This window comes from Pan troglodytes, chromosome 2 (genome assembly GCF_028858775.2).
Source record: "Pan troglodytes isolate AG18354 chromosome 2, NHGRI_mPanTro3-v2.0_pri, whole genome shotgun sequence".
Lineage (NCBI taxonomy): Eukaryota > Metazoa > Chordata > Mammalia > Primates > Hominidae > Pan > Pan troglodytes.
The window spans coordinates 193779989-193805503 of NC_086015.1; the positions used below are offsets into that span (position 1 = coordinate 193779989).

Here is a 25515-nt window from a genome sequence, read left to right on the forward strand (position 1 = left end):
GAAGCACTTAAGAAGACTAAATAAAGTGAGAAGAGAACTGAGCTAATGCCATACTCTGGAGATACTATTCATGGGTAAATGGAGACATAAATTCTGAGAAGGAGACAGAAAAAGTCACAGCTGTAAAACAATTACCATGGCCAATATCCAACCATGCACAGGTGACTAAAAAAGGCAAAGAACATGGCCAATATGGTGAAACCCCCATCTCTACTAAAAATACAAAAACTAGCCGGGCATGGTGGCGCACACCTGTAGTCCCAGCTACTCGGGAGGCTGAGGCAGGAGAATAGCTTGAACCTACAAGGTGGAGGTTGCAGTGAGCTGAGGTCGTGCCACTGCACTCCAGCCTGGGCAATGGAGGGAGACTCCATTTCAAAAAAAAAAAAAGACAACAACCAGTCATGTTTTCTCTTATTTGATTAAGAAGATTGCTAATAATTTCTGATATATTGCTTCCTGTTCCTCTACCTTTGGGTAATCAACTGACACATTTAATCCTAAGACTTCTGCCATCTTGGAAACAAAACAAAGGTTCTTGGTCACTGCATCCTCCTGTCTCTGTACAGCAGTGCTAACTTGCCTTCTATTTTCTGCCTTTTACAATCATCCCCAAGCATCTACCCGGATGTCTTGGTCCTTCTTCAGCAATTCTTTTTTAGTTGTTATCAACAGAGGTTCCTACATCTGTTGGTTCCTACCTCTATGGATCTATCTTTTAATCCTCATAGACTTATTTGCATTACTAAAAGAGACATGGTAAAGATGTTCTCTTTTAGTAATGCAAGTAAGTCTGTGAGGATTAAAAGATAGATCCATAATAATAAGTTTCAGGAAATTTGCTTTCCTGTTATCTGAAAGATGAAAGCTGCTAATCTTAAGAAACAAAGAGGAAACTAATATTTCTTACATTTCAGTAATCACACGGCAGCGTGCTGTGTGCTTTGTGTTCATATGTAACACCAGCTCTGCAAGGGAGATACCATATTTTGACAGATTAGGAAATGGCGATTCAGAGAGATAAACAATAACAGCTAACATTTACTGAACCCACGTATTGTTCCAAATGCTTGATTTTACTTAATTCTGTCAACATCCTTATGAAATAGGCTGTCATGTTTTCCCCATGTTATCGTTGAGGAACCAAGGTATAGCGTGGTTGAGAAATATTTCAAGGCCACAGAACTAGGAGCTAAGATTCTACCCTATGTAATGTAGTGTGTCAGGAAACCACACTTTTACATTTTCATATATAATTTACTCAAAACAATGCAGCTACTAATGGGAGAGTCTGGGATTTCAGGCCAGTTCTGTGTGATTACAAAAACTGTACTCTCTAGAACTGATGTAAGGAGGGTGGTCCAGCCTTTACTTTTGGAGCTTAGGACATTTTGGAAGGGCAGGGTGATTTTTGAACACATACTGGGGTGTGGACTGGACTGTGGGACGTAGGCGAACCTGTGGATAGAGGGCCCTGAGAAATCGGAGGCGTCTCAGACAAACTGAGATTACAGGAATCAGAGAACCAAATGTTTACATTTCAGAATTACTGAAGAAATGGGATAGGATTGGATTGTCCTCCTCCACATGCCTTCTCTTTCTCCTCTTTTTTTTCCTGCATGGCAGAAAAAAATTCTGCCATGAATTCACAATTCTCTGATTCAACATTAGGTATTCTAGTTTAACTCCTGTGAGTTAAACTGATGTTCAGCAAATATTTGTTGAATAAGCCAGGTTTTATAACTAGCCTGGAAAGCAAACCATAGTTTGTAAGTGATTTACAGAATTTCAAATAGCTGGCTTATAAAACAAATTCTGAAATATACCATGTGTATAAATGGGAGACTGCCTGTTTATTCACATAGGAACCTCCAAACATATAGAAGTAAAGACACAGGTAATGCAGTCCTTTTGTTGTTGCTTTTGTTACTGATGAGATTAATTTAGAGTCTTTGGCAGGCCATCCTAACTTTCATATTACTGTGTTAATTCTCTTCCTTATAGTTTGATATTTAAAACTTTATCTTTTAGAGATGCTTATAAAAGCATAGACAATTTTCTCACCGAGGATCAAAGGAACCATTTTATTGGGTGTTTTGTAGATTACATTTATGACAGCTGCTGAAATACTCTCACCTGCTATTTATCAGAATAGATAATGACTTTTCTATTATCTTTGTGGTTGTAACTTTCCACAAAGCTAGTTTTCCTTGTACCCATAGTGATTATTAAAATTGATATATTACCTCCACTTTTCATTTTTATTGTGAAATTAATCAGAATTGGTCAAGCATTTTTTATAACTATCTCTTAGAAAATAGGAAAATATTTGCTCTTCCAGACTAAGTGCTATCAGGAAAGAACATTTCTGAAAACGTGCCAGGCTTGGCCTTCTTGTTGGCATAGAGATATTGTTGAGAAATTAGTTCAAGGTCTGTGTAGTAGGCCTTATTTTTTAAATGCCTGCTCCTATTTGATTTGACAACATAGATTGGTTCTTTATCTCTTTTCTTTACCTACACTTCCTATATAGTGATTGGATTTTCAACCTTTAGTGTGAGAGAGTATGTATCATATTTTCTTTCAGAGCTATACACATATAATTCTATATGTGTACATATATGCATATACAGATAACATTTGACGTAAGGTTTAGGGCCTCTGAGTACTCAAGATTCATGACTTAAACACAAAGCCAAATTCAAATAGCTATGAAGTCTTGAAGCCACTTCAGGCCATATAAATCACCTACTCTGTACTTCGACAGCACTTCATTCATATCTTGTCTTTATTATTCTAGAGATTTTCTCTTTTTTCTTTAGTAAGTAGTGACCACTCTTTTCCTGTCTCTTTCTCTTTCCCTTCAATACCAAGCACACAGCATAAAACTGAGCCAACTATATTGTACTTAGAAATTGATTAAATAATTGAATGAATTAGCCTGCCCTGTAAAATTCCAGAGAATAAGCGCTATTTGTGTGTTTTTTTTTCTGGCAATTGTATACCCAGCTCCTAACCCAGTGCCTGGCCCGTAGGAGGGACTTTGTAAATATTTGTTGTGTAACCATTGCATGACTTAATTTTGTTAATTGGAAGTGACTAATTTATCTAACTCTTCTAAGACTTCATAGCAAAATATGTGTTTTATACCAACTTTATCTTGAATGCAAAAACTTCAGTAGATACTACTAACAGTTCAAACCTTGTATCCCAATTAAACTATTTGTATCTTTACATCTACTTTCCCTTTCCATCCTACAACCCACCATCCAATGTCTTATATTCCAAATACTCATCAGCACTTATACACTCGATGAGCCCTCAGCTCCATGCCTTTTGGGTCTTGCCTTCTCTCATTCATACCTTTGATCAGGCAACACTAATGTGTCGAGCATTTACCAAGCACCAAGTATTGAGCAAGTTTCCGACCACGCAGATATGGAACTTAAAAACCCCACTGTCCCTCATACAAGTTAATTTTCCAAAGGAGGAACTCTGCATGAAAACAGAGCATTATAATAATGTAGTTTAAGTACTGACAGTCAGGGAAAAAAATTAAGACAATACAGGTGAGTTCTTCACGCTTTTTCCTGTGCCTGAAGTGTCTACTTCCCATGTCTACCTTCTTCCTCAACAGATGTTAATATTCTTATCATTTAAGAACCAGCCCAAATATTTCTTCATTAAGTTTTTCTAAGTTGTTTTGTTTTTATTTCATACTCCCTTGCCCCTAAATGCCTTTTATTGTGTTTGTTGCAATCCTCCATTAGACCATGAATAACTATAAGTTAGAATTGTATCATTTCCATTTTGGTGCCTTCACACAGTTCTTTACACATTGTTGGCTTCTCGAATGGAAACACTTGTTCTTACTTCATCATGACATTCCTCCACTGCACCCTTCCCCTCCCCACATGATTCGTTTCAGTTGAAAGATCCCAAAGTCATTTCTTGTGTTGTTCTTTACCTATGTGTTGTGGTCGGTTGCCACAGCAACCATAGCATGGTTGAAAAATCGCTCTTCTATTTAACTTCTCTCTTTTGAATTCAGAATGAGGAACTAATGGGTCAACTAGGATTGTTTGTCTTCTAGTCAGGCAAGTGTTTGCTTTATTTTGGAAATTCACTTACTGTTCACTCATTTCTTATATTTTAAAGCAGGTTTCCTATTCTTGGAGAATCTAAATCTTTTTTTATGTTTGTTTTCTTCTGGATTCCAAATAAATGGTTTTGAAATCATTATAACATTTTCAGGTTTTATTTTTATCAACAGTTTATTATGTTTAAAATTATCCTATGTGTCTCAGGTACATGTGTTGTGAAGTGTCTAGAGACACAGTCGCTGATAAGAAAGAGAGAGCTAACCAGACACACAGCAGGTTAATGTTCATAGACATTTGTAGTGTAACAATGCCCTGAATTACCCTCACACACGTATTAGAATGTAAAATATTCCCTTTATTTCTAAAATGTTTTTGGCCTAATAGCTTTGAAACAGCTATAAAAAGTTTCTTTCATCACATTCTTAAGGAAATACTGTTGACAAGTTCAGTAAAAATAATTGACTTCTCATCCTCAAAAGTGTGCTTCCTCAGTTTACCACTGATTGCAGGAATTAGCCTGTTTTAAGTGATAGAGCCGCATCACGCTTTTCACTCAGGCTGGCTCCAGGGATGGCACAGGTTCAGGGCTGCTATATGGAATGAAGAGACACTATCAGGTGAAATTAAAAGCAAGGACTTTGAAACAAGTAGATCTGAATTCAAATTCCAGCTTTAACACTGTCTGGTGGTATGACATTGACAGTTACTTAACGTTTCTAGGCCTTGTTCATTCATCTATAAAACGGAGGTAAAAGCATTACAAACTTTACATGTTTGGAATAAGGATCAGACGAGACAGAGTATATGTTAAGTGCATGTCTCAGTATAATTTTTTATAGCCTCAACTCACTGCTGAGGAGAGGTGTTCATTCTTAGTTAAGAAGCTAATGAAAGACCGTTATTCGGCTTTCTGGAAAACTGAATTTCAGCTCTCTACTGTGTTATCTAGAATATCTCTGTCTCATTTTTTCCGTCTATAAAATTACAGCATATTTAGTCTGATCTGTCTACTTCACAGGAATTTCAGAATAGCTAAGCTAACAAATGAGGGGGAAATACCTTTGAACTGTTTAAATGAAAAGTACCACAAAAATCAAATAGTTCTATTGATACTGTAAACTCAATTCAAACCAAATCTGACATAAACTTGTAAGAATACGGGCCTTTGAGACCTTATCCTTTGTGATAACCTAAGGATATTGAAATCATTTGCTGACCTGACAAGTGTCTACAAGTATTGCTTATCTTACAGGAGAAGCTGCGTTGAAAAAAATACGTTACCCAAGCTTATAGTAGCTTCCTCTTGATGATCTTTTCCATGAAATGGAAGTTCAATGCTGTTCTTAAAATACACATTTCCTGTGACAAAGCATTACAAAATGTGCCTCAGTGTAACTGTCATATTTCAAAATACATGCTCCAGGAATTGAAGAAAACCTTAATCATACAAACATTAAAGATGAAATATGTGAATTAAAAAAATTGAAGTTACAAGCTAGCAGTAGACTCCCAGAAATTTAAAGATGTAAAAAGCCTTAGAGATAACCTAATCTTTTTGTCATAGGTGACTTATTGATATTTAAAAGAAAAACAAAAGCTTTTCTAAAAGTAAATGTTCAACATATATTTTTGTCACAGATAGTGTGTTGATTTTTTTTTCTCAAAAACGGCAAAAAGTAATAATTTAGCCAAATAGTGAGACTGAGAATTTGAAACAGGATTCTAGATATGTTGAATGAGATAGTTGTTGACTGAGATAGTTCAATTTCTCAATTTTAAATGTCAACAGTTATATGCAAATGTGAATTAGGAGCAGAAATACATTCCTAGATCTTGATCAGGCCCATGAAGATATTTTATTTTTAGTTTCTGAAATCTGTGATACTCAGTTATAAAAATGGGATAAAGTTGGTGGCTCATGCCTGTAATCCTAGCACTTTGGGAGGCCCAGGCAGGCGGATCACGAGGTCAGGAGTTCAAGACCAGCCTGGACAGGATGGTGTAACCCCATCTGTACCAAAATTACAAAAATTAGCCAGGCATGGTGGCGCGCACCTGTAGTCCCAGCTTCTCAGGAGACTGAGGCAGGAGAATTGCTTGAACCCAGAAGACCGAGGTTGCAGTGAGCTCAGATCACACCACTGCACTCCAGCCTGGGTCACAGACTGATGAGACCCTATCTCAAAAAAAAAAAAAAAAAAAAAGTAATAAAAGAAAAATACAAAACAGTTTGGAAATATCTGATACAGGGAAACAACAGGGTGATTAAAAATGCCAATCAGACATCTAAATTGGGGCCTAGATTATCAGACGGAGTGACTGGAGTCCCAAATTAATATAATCAGTGAAGAAATATTATAAAAAGAAAAAGAATTGCTTTCTAAATAGCAGGTCTTGCAGTTGCTCAAGTTTCCTTAGTCATTATTTCAAAACTGTAACTTTGCTTTACTATCAACATAGGATGCCCAGAATTTGATCCTGAGACAGGAAGCCTGTGTTTTTGAAGTCACACTTTAGTTTAGAATTTTAATTTCTCATGATCAGAAAAGATAATGACAGGTGTTTCATTTATTCTTCGCAGAAATCTTGTCAAATACTTGACCAAAATAGTTTTATAAAAACTGCAGCATGAATATTTCGGTGTTCTGTGCAAAATTAGATGTGAGCGTGCGTGTGTTTGTATGTTTTCTATGCATGTATCTAAAAAGTAAACTTTTTTTTTTTTTTACTTTTTCTAGGGCTGTTATAAAATACAGAATTTTAATAATGTAATACCCGAAGGTATGAACTTGAGTTTCCTCATTGCCTTAATTTCGAATAATGGAAATTACACATGTGTTGTTACATATCCAGAAAATGGGCGTACGTTTCATCTCACCAGGACTCTGACTGTAAAGGTAGTAGGTAAGCATGATTAGTGTCCAGTACACACAACAAGCATGTGATCATCTTGTTATGGTTTTTAATAGTTTATTACACACTAGTATGTAAATTGTATAAGAAAAGAGATTCATGTTTTTTGTTTACAGTACTGTCTCTAGAGCCTTCAACAATTCCATGCACATCGTAAGCATTCAATAACTGTTGGTCAACTGAATGAATATGTGAATAAATGAATGAAGTAAAGGTAGTTTGGGGAGGGAAAGGAGCACCAGACAGATCTGTGTTCAAATTCTGTCACTGCCACTTATTAGAAACATGACTTTGAACAAGGTCCATGTCTTTATCTGTACTCTGGAACTGCAATTGATTGAGAATATTTTTAAAAAATTCATATTGTATTAATGCAGTTTCAGGCAAGCAATAGAGACTCAGTGCAACACTTTTGTCAAAAGAATGTTTTACTTGGATTAAGTAAACTCTATTTTTCTACATACTGAAACTGCTGTACCTATTGCTGAAGGTATTTGCTGGCAATAATGTTCAACCATTATTTTGCACTAAGAGAATAGGGGGTGAGAAACTAGGAAAGTGGGAAAGGCAATTCTTAGACAGAGTTGACAAACTCCTAGCAAACCCAGAAATAGAGAAGTAGTGTCAGGATATATGGCTTTTGGGGATTACCCCTAAATACCACTGTGTCCAGTGTATTAAAAAAGATAGCATCTCTGGGTATTGTTTTGTCATACCCCATCTTTTAATAGATGGAAACATTAGGCTCACTGACAGGAAGTAACCTGTTTAGAGACACTCAGTGAGTTACTTGAAGAAGTAATTCTAAATCCCAGGTCTCTGCTCAGGGCTTTTTCTACTGGTCTGACATGATTTAGTATACGTTAGCAACAAACAGCCTTTCATATAGTGCAAATAGTATTCAAACAATGTTGTAATCACTTCTGTTCTTTTTCTGCTTACTTTCTAAATAATGCTGAGTTGGGGATTAATTCATAAGAAAAAAACCGACTAAATTTTAGAAGTCAAATGAATAATGTAACCTTATATTCATCTTAGCAGTTGTTTCTAATATATGTGCTTAAAAGTATGCATTTTGGGGAAGTTGGGAATAAGCATACTTGGTCACTCTGATTAACAGATTTAAAAATTCACAGACAGATCTGGGCACTGGGGGCTTCTTTGTCAAATTTCAAGCAACACAAGTTTGTTGTTTCAAAGCTGCAAAGTATTGAGTATTTATTATATGCCAGTAGCATATCCTTAATATATATTCCTTAGTTTATTTCTCATAGTGAAACTGTGATATGAGTTTTAATTACCCTCATTTTAGAGTTATGAAAAATTAGCTTTTCAAAGATTAGGAAAAACCAAGTAACTTTGCTTTCGCATATTTATATGGTTAATATATGGCCAAATCAGGATTAGAACTTGGTTATTAAATCTTTGGAGCTCATACTTTTGAAGACAATACTAAAAACTCTATTCAATGTATTATTTTTTAAAAATTAGGAGTATTGAATATTATAAAGAGCAGCAATCTCATAAACAAACATTCAACTGGTAACTAGTCATCAGGTAGACTAATGTGCCGGCCTTAACATCATGATTGTGAATTTTCCATTGATTTACTCATTAATATAATACTTATTTAACCAGCTTCCATACTAGACACTTTCGGTAATGTTGTGAAGAAATACAGAGAGAAGAAACAACTGACTAAGGCATGAAAGCAATTAGGTATTATGCAACATAAGACATCTATCTCATGTAAGCTTTGGAAAGCTTTGCTAAGCAATCCGACCTTAAGCATGGAGGGTATTTAGTATGTTTTATTTTTTTCTTTGTAAAGCAAAAACTACTTTTTTCTATGCTCAAAACACTTTTGTCACTAAATGTGTGGCTTTTCTATACAAAGTAATTCTCACCTTTTCTGAGGACATTAACTGCATGTCCTACAGTTTAATTCAATTTGACACCAGTTATCCAGAGTTAGCACTGACCCCACAGGTGAAGGACTCCTTCCTAAAAGACTGCCCCACCCCCTACTTTAGATTCCAATCACAAGCAATAGGTTCCCGCGTTACCCACAACTCTGCCTGAGTTGGCTACAAACTTAAGATTCCTACTACTTCTTCCTCAGGTTCTGTGATTTGGTATTACTGCTCACAAAACTCAGGAAAACCTTTTACTTACCCTTACTTGGTTATTATAGAAAATATGATAAAGGATTCAAATGAACATCCAGCTGAAGAGATACATAGGGGAAGTTCTGGAAGGGTCCTGAGTTCAGAGCTCCACCCTCTCAGCTTGTGGATGTCCTTACCAACCTAGAAGCTCTCCGAACCTCATTGTTTAGGGTTTTTATGGAGGTTCCATCACACAGGCATTATTGAGTAAAAGGACTGGAAATTTCAGCCACACTCCCAAACTTCCAGGGATGGGTGAGAGGCTGGAGATTGTGTTAATCATCTATGGTCTTTCTGGCTACTAGCGCTCATCCAGAAGCTATATAGGAACCCTAGCCACCAATCATTTCATTAGCATATAAAATCCACTCGTTACTCCAGAGATTCCAAAGGTCTTAGAAGCTGTTGTGTTGGGAATTTGGGACTAGAGCAATATTAAAACAAAAGATGCTCCTGTTACCCCTGTCACACAGGAAATCACAGGGGATTTAGGAGCCCATGTCAGGAACTGGGAGCAGTCATCAAACCTGTATTTCCTTTATTTTATGCTTTGCTTGTTTTAAATGACTGAAGTGCAGTAATTGAGTATATCTTGGACTATAGGCCTTCTCTAAAACAACTGACAAACTATGCCAGGAAGTTAGTTAGGCAAGGTTCAGAGAGGAGCAGAATTTTTAATAAGGCTGCGTGATTTAACATCATCTCCCTTTTTTATTTCCTCTAACACAGGCTCTCCAAAAAATGCAGTGCCCCCTGTGATCCATTCACCTAACGATCATGTGGTCTATGAGAAAGAACCAGGTAATTACAGCTGTGTCTCTGAATTTCACTTGGATTCTCTTAATTACAAGGAAAAAAATGTCATTTAAGTTAATGCAAGAAAGTAGACGACTGTTGTAGACAAACACATGAATTGAAACTGAAATGTCAGAAACCAAGGCAGCTCTGGAGATCAGTTACTTCCCTGATCCCGTGGGCAACTCAAGAATTTTTTGCTTCACTCTCACTATCTGCTCCCTTCTCCCTCTGCTAGCCATCTTCCTCTGCTGATTAGTGATTTCTGTTTGATGCAAACTTTAGCTTGCACACGGCTTTGGTTTGCCAAGGTTGCAACATGGGCACAAGATTTAGACATCCTTCAAGCTCCTGCTCCATTATGAAAGGTCAGTGGTGGATCTTGAAGGCAAGACTGTGAATATAATAGCTAACAACTGATAAAACTAGTAGACATTGATGCAGAACACTATTGAATGCTTACTGTGGCTCTTCGGTTCTTCTTTTAGTTTCCATAATTTTTCATTATAGACAAAAATCATTGATAACTGACCAAATACGGGATAACATGTTGCTCTTTTGACTCAAAGCCTCCCACAGTTAAGTGAACAGGAAACTATAGAAAATTTTAACATTTTCTATGTTGTATCACTTAGCAATAAATCCAGTCCAAACCCAATGAGAGGTGTTAACCTAAATAACAACAAAGACAATAGCTCTCCAAAAAGAAAAGGATTTATTCAGGAATGAATTGCAGATAGCAATCCAGGAATATGAGTGCTATGGCATCCCACGCGGGAACCATAGCCATACCCAGAAAGCATAGGAACATAACAGTTTTGAAAGGCAAAGTGAGGAAGATTACATAAAGTTGTTTTGAAATAATTATCCTTGGTTATAAGAACCAATAACAGGGTAACATCTGTCCAGGCTTGACTGGCATTTGGTTGTCAGACCTCCTCACGGAAATATTATTTGTTGAAGAATCGTGCTGGCCTTTGTGCAAGATAGTGGTGCTCAGAGTCTTTGTACTAGTTTGTATAATAGGCATGTGTGTGTGAGGGCCCTTTTTATATGACCTCCCAACTGTTTTTCTTTGGAGTGTGACACGAGTGACTCCATTTTGACTCTGACAGCTTTCACAGAGGTATAAAAGAGCATCTGTTTAAAATGTGCTAAAGATAATAGTCAGTTGTTAATGGGTGAAAGCAACGGAGAGGATGCCATTCAATAAAAAAAAGAGGTGGAAAAAGAGGTATGTAGTTGTTCATGGAAAGCTGACAAACACAGGAGCTGTCAAAATGCATCCTCCACTTGACACACCTCTTGTTTCAGGCAGTGCCTGTTTTGTGGTCAGTAGGGAGTATGTAGGATATGTATCAGAGAATGAAAAAAATTAAAAAGTTTATGGAGTGGGTGCAAGACACATACAGCCCTGATGCATATCTCTGGGCCCTATCTAAAGGGTCCCTGAAGTCTTCAGCTCACTTTCCTTAAGCCATAAGTACAACTTGTCGGACATGCACGCAGTTGCCAGGTGGGTCAGGTGGCAGTAACTTGAGAGTGATGTTTCCGAGGGTGCTCCCTACCCACACTGCAGCGGGGTCCTCAAGTGCTCGCTGTGCATTTTTGCAGCTGGCGACTTGAACTGGGTTGTGCACAAGCACCATCGGTTTGCCAATAAGTTTAACCTGGATGTGGAACATAGATGTGGACCTCTTTGCCATCCAGTGTTTGGGTGAGCACCGGAGGCATAAAGCTTTATAGACCTTAAAACACTGACCATTATAGGCAATCTTAGGGTGCATTTTGTGCATCCTTCTTATTATTTCTGTTTGGTTCCTCTTGCCAATAAGCATCAGAAAAATTGTATGGAGTCCTCTTTGGGGTAGGGATGCTAAGTCTTCATGCAGAAAAGCTGCATGGTTTCTGCAGAGCACAATTGGCTAGAAAGGCTGTAACATTAAATGTTTATCTAGAATTAACATGAGTAGGAGTAAAAGTGGCTGTGGCATCAGGGCGGGCAGCAAAGCATTCTGGAGCGAGGGGGCCAGGGTGGCTGGGGAAGAGGCTGATGAAAAAAATAAATCAATTAAAAGAGTTCAGGGACTTAACAAAATGAGATTTGACCTGTGCCAAAACTATTTTGAGAATTTTAAATATGACATTTTTCCTGGTATGAATAAATTTATAGCAACAAACAATAATAAAGATACAATTGATCTTGTATGTTATGTATGTTGACAGAGAAATTTGATTTTACTCTAAAAAAGATAATAGTGATCAACATAGATGGAGAACAATGCCAAAAAAAATCAAGATAAGTTTGAAAATATGGCTTGCTTTGTGAAACACAGAGAACATGGTAAGAGGCTGAATTTCCTAGAATTAGGTATGGCTTTATATGGTCATATGAATACTCTTCCTGCTGTCAGGGTAAACCCTTATTAATAACATAAATATATTTGTCTACCTGTCAAACTATGCTGACAGAAGGATTGTTGAATCCGTGTTCCCTTTATCTTTCTTCGTGACATACAGATATGGAAAACTGGAGGGAAAAGACTTAAGGACGTTGCAATGGGAGGGTAGATAGAGTATGGCCACTCAGTCAGATAAGCCTAAGTTCAAATTAGGGTGACGATATAATTTATCATCTAAACCAGGACGCTTTCTGCGAGTAAACATAGCCACTACCTATTAATATAGGTAACCAGGAAAGCAGGCATAAAACAGAACTGTTTTGGGCAAACTGGGATGGAAGGTCAGTCTAGGTCAAATCCTGGCCCTTCACTTATTACCGATTTAACTTAGGAATATCATTTAGCATCCTTAAGCTTCACCTTTTACATTTGGGAAACATAGATTTTAAAAAATACCTTATGGTGCTTTTGTAAGATTAAATAAGACCATTAATAAATATAAATATTTAGCATAATAACTTGTACAAAGTTCTTAGTAAGTATGTTGGTACTGCTGCTGTTACTACTGTTTTCTGCCTAGGGATCTCCCTAACCTCATGTTCCATCTCAGAGGGATAGCGTAGAGTTTTCTATTTTTAAGTTATCTTAAAATTTATTGAATGCACCCTGATAGCTGGAGCATTTCAAGGTGGGCCTCCTCAGCCAGATCTCTCTGTGATGGTATTTCCCCATCTTTCCTGGCCAAGGACTGAAGATATGGAGAACCTGTCCTCAGTCACCCTTCTTGAGGAAAATAACAAAGGAGAAGAGCAGTCTATGGAGGTCTAGGGCTAAAAAGGATATTGTCAGAGACTTTTTTTTTTTTTTTTTTTTTTTGGAGATGGAGTCTCACTCTGTTGCCCAGGCTGGAGTGCAGTGGCACAGTCTTGGCTCACTGCAACCTCCACCTCCTGAGTTCAAGCAATTCTCCTACCTCAGCCCCCCAAGTAGCTGGGATTACAGGTGGTGCCACCATGCCCGGCTAATTTTTGTATTTTTAGTAGAGACGGGGTTTCACCATGTTGGCCAGGCTGGTCTTGAACTCCTCACCCTAAGTGATCCACCTGCCTCGGCCTCCCAAAGTGCTGGGATTACAGGTGTGAGCCACTATGCCTAGCCTTGTCAGAGACTTTTTAAACAAATATCATCATTTTAGAATTTATTTAGATTACATTAAAAATGGTCACTCTGGTAATTTTATACAAAGTTGATGGCCTTCTTTATTTGGTTTTGCTTGTTTGTTTTGGAATGAAGTATGGTACATTACCTTATGGGAGTCGACTAGAGAATTACTCATAAGCAGGGTTTCAGGTACACATAACTCGTGGCTTCTGATTGGCCAGAGAGTAGAACCAATATAGCCATATGAAGGATAAACACTAATGGGCTAATTTTGTCTTTGGTTTTTTTTTTTTTTTTTTTTTTCAGGAGAGGAGCTACTCATTCCCTGTACGGTCTATTTTAGTTTTCTGATGGATTCTCGCAATGAGGTTTGGTGGACCATTGATGGAAAAAAACCTGATGACATCACTATTGATGTCACCATTAACGAAAGGTATCATGGGGGCCAGCAAGGGAGTGATTAACCTTTGTTTCTCAACTTAATGATCTCTGATGTGTGTTCTAGTCAATGAAAATAAAAATTCTCATTTTTCCCTATCACTAACAAAAATCGGCAAGATTTTCAAATCTTTGGTGATTGCATCCCAAACCAGGGTTACTGGACTAGCAATGCAAGGAACAGATGCTGCCTGATGACCAGTGGAGAGCTGAATTAGAATGTTCTGAGGCTGAGCATCTTCATCAGATTGTCCAGAGGACATGCACCCTATTGTCTTAAGCCCAGCAAGATTCACACATTTATGATACCCACATGGAAGTAGAGAGAATACATATCTTACATGAATAAAAAGGTCACAATCAAGGGTTGTGGGTATGTGGAAACCTACAGTGTAGTTGTGTTTTTTCCTTTTCTCAATCCTAGTGTCTGGCCCTATGTATTTGTGCCTTAGGTAATTGTGTTTTGTTTTTTTTGCATTGCAGTGAGCATGCATTTTCTCTCTCCTCCTCTTTCTTATCTCATATAACCTATAGTTACATTTATAATTAGTAATTTTTAATATTAACTAAATATGTTTGTGTAATTTAAATTTTATTTTAAAGGTAGATGGGTAGTAATATAACTCACTTTTAAAATAAAATAACATTTTATTCCTAAATAAACCTGATTTTTTAAAGCGTTGGCAAAGTGGAAAGTGTGAGTCCTTGAAGACAGAAGCTTCCACTGCAAATGAAGCATACCATTACCGAACAGCAGTTGGCTCACTGCACCAATTAAAAATTTGCAGCTGGTCAGCTATATGACAAAGTAATGTGGCTGGAGGCTCACAGGGAGAATTATTGATCTTTTTTAGGAATTTTTAACACTTTGTAGCCCATCCTTATAATAATAATGAATAAATAACAAGGAAAGTCATGTTGTTCCACCTTGCTGCTGTTGAAACGTACTCAGAGTTCACAGGATAGCAGTGGCATTAAGCTTAAGTGAAACCAATCAGAGCCCTTAACCAAATTCTCATACCTGACAGTAAGCCTAGTTAAAAAGAGAACCTAGATGGCAGTCAGCTGTAGCAGAGAGATTTTTCTCTGTGATAAGTAAAGGAGTTCAAAGGGATTTTAAATTCTGATCTTGGACCCAAAACACTTGATCTCTGATTCACTGAGAGTTGGATATATTTATTTTTACAAAGTTTACTTGTTCATAACAGCTTCCTCTTTTTATACGTTAGGATTTAACCATGAGATTTCAGATTTCTGACCACAGTATTCTAGCTGTGTTCAGAATCCATGCTTTGGGAATCACTGAAATGCATCAGCTATTCCTATGGGATAACAATAATACCTACATGAATATTTATTAAGCATTATTCTAATATTCATGCCTTAGCATATTCAGTCCTCAGAATTCCTGAATAAATTAATACAGTTAATGCACTGTGTGGGCATTATGACTTCCCTCTTTTCCAAAAGAGGAACCTAAGACCTGGAAAGATTAGTTATCTCACCCAAAGTATATAGCCAGGAATTGACAAATCCTGGATAAAAACCCGAAAGGACCTGGCCCCAGAAGCTTCTCTCTAAACTGATACAGCATTCTGGCTCAGAAGTTTAAGCAAAAGAGACATTTTGTTTTGAAGAGAGATCTATAAAAAGAAGCCAGTATTGGGATTTGGTCTAGACAATGAGATAGTGTGTAGTGTAGATGGTATAGTATAGTGTTAGAATCTTACCATTAACACTTTGCAATCACTGCATTATAGGTAGCTCAGCTTATCAACCTTCCTCGCCCTCACCTGTAGTGGGGGTCTGTGGTTGCTTACTTGTCTGATTCCTACACAGTCCATAGCTCTTGAGTCACTCTCAAATGCTTTGATTTTCTTCTCTCTATTTCTAGTATAAGTCATAGTAGAACAGAAGATGAAACAAGAACTCAGATTTTGAGCATCAAGAAAGTTACCTCTGAGGATCTCAAGCGCAGCTATGTCTGTCATGCTAGAAGTGCCAAAGGCGAAGTTGCCAAAGCAGCCAAGGTGAAGCAGAAAGGTAATAGATGCGGTAATGATGAATCTCTCAGCTCCAAATTAACATTGTGGTGAATAAGGACAAAAGGAGAGATTGAGAACGAGAGCTCCAGCACCTAGCCCGACGGCATCTAACCCACAGTAATGAATCAAACTTAAATGAAAAATATGAAAGTTTTCATCTATGTAAGATACTCAAAATATTGTTTCTGATATTGTTAGTACCGTAATGCCCAAATGTAGCTAAAAAAATTGACGTGATTACAGTGAGACACAATTTTGTGTCTGTACAATTATGAAAAATTAAAAACAAAGAAAATATTCAAAGCTACCAAAGATAGAAAAAACTGGTAGAGCCACATATTGTTGGTGAATTATTAAGACCCTTTTAAAAATCATTCATGGTAGAGTTCAAGAGTCATAAAAAAAGATTGCATCATCTGACCTAAGACTTTCGGAATTTTTCCTGAACAAATAACAGAAAGGGAATTATATATCTTTTAATATTATTAGAAGCATTATCTGTAGTTGTAAAACATTATTAATAGCAGCCATCCAATTGTATGCAACTAATTAAGGTATTAAATGTTTATTTTCCAAAAATGCATAATTATAATATTATTTTAAACACTATGTATCAATATTTAAGCAGATTTATAATATACCAGCAGCCACAATTGCTAAAATGAAAATCATTTAAATTATGATTTTAAATGATATAAACATGATTTCTATGTTGATAGTACTATATTATCCTACAATAAATGGAAATTATAAAGCCTTCTTGTCAGAAGTGCTGCTCCTAAAACAGACTGTGTCTAAAACTTTCTTTGTGTCTCTCACCTAACACAGAATCCCAGAAAATCCCTTCAAGGATGTTTTCAATGGTCTTGAGAAAAGTAATGATGAGTTATCACACATGAAATCAGGTCCTTCAGAATCCTCCTGGCTCCTAGTCTATAAAGTGTGTAATATTTCTTCAAAAGTGAATAAAATAGCACATAATTGTTACATTTTACAGAGACTTAATGCTTTTTTAAAGCTGATGAAAAACAGGATTCACCTCAAACTTTCATTACAACTTTAAATAGCAAAGGCCTGAAATGTATATGCCGCGTATGAAGTACTAGTGAATCAATTCAGGGTAATGCATTGCTTCTGCTCCTCAGAAGCCAGTGTGAAAAGGAAAGACTGAAGTACATGATGTAAGACAGTTTCCCAAATTGAGTTCTCGGGAGCAAATTGAGATCTCGGGAACACTACTAAGAATCAGTATTGTCCTGCAATGCATTATTGTACTCTAGAATCAGAGCACCTGTGTTGAAATTCTGGTTTCTGCACATCCTAACTGTGAAAAGTAAATCTCTCTGAGCCTTAATTTCCTTATATTTAAAGTAGACACAATAATACCACTACCTTATAAGGTTGTTTTAAGGTGCTCAGCACAGTTATTGGCATATATACCTATATATGAAATGCTCAATAAATATGAACTCATTATTTCCTTCAGATTTTCATAGGTGTTATTTGACAAAGGCTTTTATCGTCAAATAAGTATCAATTATGTCGGGATTTTAAAAAAATCAATCAAGTTACTTTAGTTAGGACCCATTCAAGTATTTAATATGTGAACATTTGATGGGAATATCTGCGGGAAGTTGGATTATAGTGGCAGGATGTTTTCATATGTATTTGACTCCAGATTTCTTAAGTATGGAGCTTTCTGTGGGGATCATCTTCTGAGGGATGTATCCTGGGGAATAATTATGGAAGGTGACATAAATTAATAACTTATTGTCAAGTGAATAGGATCAAAACAATCAAAGCAATGTGTAATGTAGGAGTGAAGCACAAGTTTGCCTCCCAGAGTGACTGGAGTAGCTCCCCTTTTACAGAAGCCCCTGCTCTAAATGGTGTAATAAGGACAGTGTCAGGAATGTGAAGTGACAGGTGGATCCTCTAGACTAGATGGTCTGTGCTGAAAGCTGATATAAAATCACCGTTTGGTCACACCTGTGTATTTCCAGTGGTACCAGAGGAGTTGTGGTTTTCTTCACTTGGCTTCTATTCTGGGCCAGCTAATGCTGAAATTCAGAGGTTATATCTGAGTTCACATTCACACATTACATGTATGGGACTACTCTAAATTTATTAGCAAAGCATTATATGAACTTCCTCAGAAGGACATCAAGAAAAGACTAAGGCCTGGAATGAGAGGAAGACACTGGTGTAGGTCTTATTGACAGCAAAATTTCATTATAGTCAGTTAAAGCTAAGTATTAAAGCGGAGGCAGTCGTTTTATTTATATTTTATGTATTTATTTTTATTTATTTTTTATTTTTGAGACACAGTTTTACTCTTGTCACCTAGGCTGAAGTGCAGTGGCATGATCTCGGCTCACTGCAACCACTGCCTCCTGGGTTCAAGTGATTCTCCTGCCTCAGCCTCCCAAGTAGCTGGGACTACACAGGCATGTGCCACCACGCCTGGCTAATTTTTGTATTTTTGCTAGAGACAGGATTTCACCATGTTGGCCAGGCTGGTCTCAAACTCCTGACCTCAGGTGATCCTCCTGCCTCAGCCTCCCAAAGTGCTGGGATTACAGGTGTGAGCCACCACGCCCAGCCCGTTGTTTTATAATAACAGCATGAAAAGGACTAAGGCAAGGTATCTGTTTAACTTTGTGAGAAACTGCCAAACCTATTTCCAAAGAGATTGTACCATTTTACCTGTCCTCTAGCAATGTTCACAAATTCCAGGCACTCTATTTCCTCACCAATTTTTGGAGCTGTCAAACTTTCAAATTTTAGCCATACTGATGGATGCATAGTTTTATTACATTGTGCTTTAAATTTGCATTTATTGGATACTAATGATGTTGGACAATTTTTCATAGCCTTATTTGTCATTAGCTAATATATCTTTTTGTAAAGTATCTGTTAAAATGTTTAGCTCATTTTTGTTACTGGTCATTTGTTTTTAAATTTAATGTATGTTAGGATATAGACACAGACGCATATATATCTCAAATAAAAGTCCTGTGTCAGATATATGAATTGTTAATATTATCACCCAGTTTGTGAATTCATTTTCTTTTAAACAGAATCTTTAAAACTTTGATGGCATTTATTGTATCAGTTTCTTCTATGCTTAGTGGTTTCTAAATTCGGTATTAGCAATCTTTGCCTAAAGTTAGAAAGGTATTCAGGTTAGAAAGGTATCCTTCTGTGTTTTCTTCTGGAAGACTGGCAGATTTTTCTTTTAGAGTTAGGCCTATGATCCATTTTTTTAATACTCTGAGGTACTGGGTTAATGTTTAGTGTTTTGTTTTTCCACATAGATAACCAGTTGTTCTCATATCATATTGAAAAATCTTTCCTTTGTTTGTTGAATTGTTCAGAAAAGAGCCCAAAAAATTAATTCTATGAATATAGATCTATTTCTGCATTCCCTGCTCTGTTCATCTGTTTATCTATCTTTAGTCCAATGCCACTTTATCCTGGTTAACATAGTCTTAAAATTTAAAGTAAGTCATGAAATCAGATACTACATGTCTTCCCCCTTTTTTCTTTTTGAAGATTGATTCAACTATTTTAGGAACCATGTATTTTTTTTGTATAGATCGTAGTATCAGTTTGTCCTTTTCTACATAAAGGCCTGCTGATATTTTGATTGTATTTAATTTATAAATCAGTCTGGGGAAAATTGAAATCTTAACAATACTGTATTTTCCAATCCATGGATATAATATATCTCTCCATTTATTTAGATCTTAACTTTTTTCAGCATTTTTTCCTTTAGATTTGAGTGTACAGGCCTTGCATACATATTGTTAAATGTATGCCTAAATATTTTGTTTTTGATGCTATTGTAATAGTACTTTTATTTAAATTTATTTTTGAGACAGAGTCTCACTGTCACTTAGGCTGCAGTGCAGTGGCGTGATCTCGGCTCACTGCAATCTCCACCTCCCGAGTTCAAGCAATTCTCCTGCCTCAGCCTCCAGAGTAGCTGCGATTACAGGTCCCCACTACCATACCCGGCTAATTTTTATAGTTTTAGTAGAGATGGGGTTTCTCCATGTTGGCCAGGCTTGTCTCAAACTCCTGACCTCAGATGATCCACCCTCCTCAGCCTCCCTCCCAAAGTGCTGGGATTATAGTCGTGAGCCACCACGCCCGGCCTGTAATAGTACTTTTTAAATTTTCATTTTCCAGTTGTTCATTGAAAATGCAATTAATTGATTTGTATATATTGACCTTGACCTTTTGAACTTTAGGGTGGGGTTTGTTTGTTTAGTTTCTTAGGATTTTCCATATGCTTGATTGTGTCACTCATCATCAAACAGATTTTTACTTCTTTCTTTCTAAATTTCATAACTTTAATAACTTTTTACTGTCCGTTTCACTCTTTTGGACCTCCAGTACAATGTTCTGTAGAAGTTTTGAGAGCAGCCATCTTTGCATTGTTTCCAAATTTAGAGGGCAAGCATTCAGGTTTTTATATGCAGGATTTTTTTGTAGATGACCTTTATTTTCATGAGCAATTTTTTCATTTTCAGTTTGCCGAGATTTTTTTTGTGTGAGTATGTTGAGTTTTGTTGAATACTTAACTGGATCTATTGAGAGAATTATATGTTTTTATTTTTAATCTGTCAGTGTGATGATTTATACTTACTGATTTTGAAATGTTTGTCCAATTTTGCATGTCCAGAATAAACCCTCATATTGTCATGATTTATTGTCCTTTTTATATATTACTGGATTTTATTTACTAATATTTTGTCACAGATTTTTGTTCATGTTAAGAATTTTTTTTTTTTTTTTTTGAGACAGAGTTTCCCTCTTGTTGCCCAGGCTGGAGTACAGTGGCACGATCTCAGCTCACTGCAACCTCCACCTCCTGGGTTCAAATGATTCTCCTGCCTCAGCCTCCTGAGTAGCTGGGATTAGAGGCACCCGCCACCATACCAGCGAATTTTTTTTTCTTTTCAGTAGAGATGGGGTTTCACCAAATTTTGTTCATATCTTTGTTCATGAAGAATATTGGTTTGTAGTATTCTTTTCTTGTAATGCTGTGACTAATGTGAGGGTTATGCTGGTCTCATTACCTGAGCTGGGTAATGTTCCCTCTTTTGTGATTATGTGAAAGCCTATGGGTAAAACTGGTATTATTTCTTGCTCAAAAGAATTACTCATATAACTATCTGGGCCTGTTGTTTTCTTTTTTTTTTTTTTTTTTTTTTTGAGACGGAGTCTCGCTCTTTCGCCCAGGCCAGAGTGCGGTGCTCACTGCAAGCTCCGCCTCCCGGGTTCACGCCATTCTCCTGCCTCAGCCTCCCGAGTAGCTGGGACTACAGGCGCCCGCCACCACGCCCGGCTAATTTTTTGTATTTTCAGTAGAGACGGGGTTTCACTGTGTTAACCAGGATGGTCTCGATCTCCTGACCTCGTGATCCGCCCGCCTAGGCCTCCCAAAGTGCTGGGATTACAGGCGTGAGCCACCGTGCCCGGCCGTTGTTTTCTTTTTGGGAAAGCTTTTAATTATGAATTCAATGTCCTTTTTAGTTATTGAGATTTTCTGTTTCTTCTTGTGGCAGTTTTGGCTTTCAAGGCATTTTTTTCCATTTCATCTAAGTTGTCACATTATTGGCATACTTTTCTTTAGATTATTTCCTATTATCCTTTTAATGTCTGCAGGATTTTTAGTGATGTTCCACTGTCACTCCTGATATTAGTAATTGGTGTTTTGCCTTTTTTTGTCCTTCATCAGGCAAGATAAGGGTTTCTCAATTTTGCTAATTTTTTCAATGAACATATTTTTATTGATTTTTCTCTGTTGTTTATATATTTTATTTACTTTATTCATATACTTATTTTCCTCTTTTTGCATACTTTGCACTTCATTTTCTTTTTGTCAGTCATCCTAAAATATAAGCTGTATCACTGATTTTTAAGTAATTCTTCTTTTCCAATGTAAGTATTCTGAGCTATGTGTTTTCCTCATAGGATTACTTTAAATCCAACAAATGGTGAAATGTCGAGTTTTTGTTATTATTAAGTTCAAAATACTTTCTAATTTCTGTCTTCATTTCTTTTTGACCTAAGGGTTATTTCAGCGTGTGTTATTTAATTTAAACACGCTTGGAATTTTCCAGATGGTTTTACTACATTATATATGAAAATTCATTTGAATTTTAGAGTTGGCTTTATGTTCACTCTTGATAGTTATTTGTAACATTTCATATTGTCATTTAAATTTAGCTAATGTAAAAAATTAGAAAAAAAGTCTGGGAGCAGGTATCTCCAACTTAGAACTACCTGAGAGAACTACATTATGGAGTGGAGAAACATAGGTTTTTGTTCTAGATAGACCTGGGTTCAAGTTCCGGACTCAGTGCTGGCTGTGTATATGAACTAGTACAAGCCTTCCTTTTCTTATCCTTCAGGTTCAATTTCCAGGTGTCTGTGAAAACCGAGGGAATGGGGAATGAGAGCTTTGCCGCAGTGCTGCACACTTGATTCGAATTTCTAATCTTTTATTTAATTCTGATGCATCCAAAGAACATACTTTGCATGATTTTATTCTTTTTAAGCTTATTGGTACTTAAAAAAAAAAGTATTTGCAGACTGCCTATCTTGATATGCATATGAATATCTTGATATGTTTGATATGCATTTGAAAAAGACATATATTTTGTAGTTTTGAGTGTGGTGTCCAGTAAATGTCAACTAAGAAAATTGGTGTCAGTGTTGTTCATGTCTTCAATATCCTTCTGATTTTTCCAATATACTTTGTTATTCAGTTATTAAAAGAGAGAATGGTGTTGAAATCTTTACATATAATGTGGATTTTTCCAATTCTCTCTTCAGTTCTGCCAGTATTTGTCTCATGTATTTTGGAACTGTGATATTTAATACATGCTTATTTAGGATTGACATGTCTTTTTCATGAATTGACTCTTAAATTGTGAAATGTCCATTTTTTCTCTGTTAATACTCTGTGTCTAATATGAATGTAGCCATTCCAGCTTTCTTTTTTTTTATTTTTTTAATTAATTTATTTTTTTTTGGTAGAGGGATGGAGTCTTGCTCAGTCGCCCAGGCTGGAGTGCAGTGGTGCGATCTCGGCTCACTGCAAGCTTTCTTATAATTAGTATATGTTTTTTCCATTATTTTATTTTACCTATCAGCATCTTTATGCTTTTATACTTATACTTTATACTTAATGTATGTATCTTATTTACAGCATATTATTGGGTATTGGATCCAATCTGATCATTTCTGCCTTTTAACTTGAATGTTTAATCCATTTTTCTTTAATTATTAATATGACTGCCTTTAAGTTTACCATCTTGCTATTTGTTGTCCACCTGTCTTTATTTTTATCTCCTCTAGACTAATTGGTATTTTCACTGTATTTTATTTTATCACTTTTTTGAGCTTTTGGCTCTTCCTTTTTGTTTGGGGCTTGTTTTGTCTTGTTTCCTCTAGAGTTTATAATATTTTTCCTAAACTTATCAGTTTATCTTGAATTAATCACTTTACATATTTTATGAGAAACTTACTATGGCGTATTGCCATTTCTTCCCTCCCATCCTTTGTGTTGTGCTATAATACATTTTGGTTTTGCATGAATTACAGTGTACCGCCATGTATTGTGAAAGTTTGGCTTTAAATAACTGTCTTCTATTAAGTTAAGAACTGATCTTTTTTAAAATTTATTTGCTTATTTTTTATTTCTGACACTACCCATTCTTGGTAACATTTTAATCTGAAGAACTATTTAATGTTTCTGGTACATCTGCTGGTGACAAATTCTCTCAGCTTTGTTTTAATCTGAAAATGTCCTATTTCATTTTAATTTTTATATTTCAAAACTTTACTAAGAAAGTTTTCAAATATATGGAAGATTTTAAGGAATTACACAGTGAGCAGTAATACAGCCTACCTAGATCCTACCAGTAACATTTGGTTATCTTTGCTTTATCACGTCTATTCATTCTTCTGCCAGTACATCAATCCATCTCATTTTCTGATACATTTCAAAGCAGATGCAGACATCAGTAAACATTTAAGCTCCTTATCATTATCAGTGTTTTAATATTTATTTGTAGGTTTCTTTTCTAGGTAAAATTTGCATAAAGTAACAAATTACATAATTCAAGTGTACCATTTGATAATTTCTGAGAAATGCGTATATATGCATTACCTAATATCCTATTAAGATATAGAATATTACCATCACCAGAAAGTAACATTCTTCCCCTTATCAGTCAATCCTTTCTACCCCCACCTTCCCCACCTCCCCAAACAATACAACTGTTTTTATTTCCTTTTTTAGAATAGTTTTTTTTTTTATATTCTAGAACTCTGTGTATGTGGACCCATACAGAATGCACTACTGTATAACTGTACCTTCACTCAGCAAATGTTCTTGATATTCACCCATGCTGTTGTGTGTATCAGGCATTCGCTCCTTTTGTTTGCCATGGAGTGGTTTTGTTTTGTTTTTGTTTTGTTTAAGAATGCAGAATGATTTGTTTATTCATCCTCTGGGTGGTGAACATTTGGGTTGTTATCAGTTTTGGGGTCTTTTGAATAAAGCTTCTGTGAACTTTCTTATCCAAGTTTCTTAATGGACTACCGCTTTTACTTCTCTGAGATGAATACCTATGAGTGGAATTACTGACTTAGTTTTATCAGAAACTGTCAGACTTTTTTTTTTCCCCAAGTGGCTATATCATTCTATATTCCACCGTCAACATATTTACATCTTAAGGATTTGGTGTTGTCAGCCTTCTTCATTTTAGCAATTATAGGTGAGTGTATGGTGGTATCTTACTGTAGTTTAATTCTTCATTTCCCTGATGTCTCAAAATACTGAGCACTTACACCTCATGTGCTTATTGGCCATCTGTATGTCTTTTGTGATGTGACTGTTCAAACATTTTGTTCATTTTATAAATAGTTTGGATTTTATTATTGAATCTTAGCAGTTCTTCATCTGTCCTGGATACCAGTCCTTTGTCAGACACATGTTTTGCAAATACTTTTCCCCAGTCTGTTGCATGACAATTTGTTTTTTCATGATGTATTTTAATGAGCAGAGGTTCTCATTTTCTATGAGATGTAATTTATTAACTTCTTCTTTAATGATTATTAATTTCTGTGTTCTAAGAAAGCTTTGCTTACCCATAGTCAGGAAGGTTCACCTTTGTTTAGGCCTATAGTCCATCTCTTTTCTTTTTTTCATGAATAGTGTGTAGTAGAAATTGAAGTTCAGTTTTCCTTTCATACCGATATCCAGTTGTTCCAGCACAATTAATTGGAAAGATTTTTACTTTCTCATTATGTTTCTCTGGTGCCTTTGTCAATATTTTCACAGGATATGTTGAAAGTGTATCTATTTCTTTTCTTTCAGCCCTTTAAGGTATTCCATTGTCTCCTGGCTAATATTATTTAAAATGCAAACGGGGCAGTTTTTGTTGCTGCTGTTGTTCTTGTTTATTTT

The 25515-nt window shown here is 36.2% G+C and overlaps 1 protein-coding gene across 8 annotated transcripts in view; it reads left to right on the top strand.

Moving 5' to 3' along the window:
* IL1RAP (interleukin 1 receptor accessory protein) overlaps positions 1-25515 on the top strand; it is a 175347-nt gene that overhangs the window by 125179 nt on the left and 24653 nt on the right. For all 8 annotated transcript variants that reach the window (XR_008547192.2, XM_054681334.2, XM_054681335.2 and 5 more), the window contains 4 exons: positions 6842-7007; positions 9914-9985; positions 13849-13975; positions 15875-16023. Coding sequence is in view for 7 of the 8 variants with exons in the window: in XM_054681334.2 (XP_054537309.1) it covers positions 6842-7007; positions 9914-9985; positions 13849-13975; positions 15875-16023 (514 nt within the window). In the remaining variant the exon portion in view is untranslated. The remainder of the gene's footprint in view (positions 1-6841; positions 7008-9913; positions 9986-13848; positions 13976-15874; positions 16024-25515) is intronic.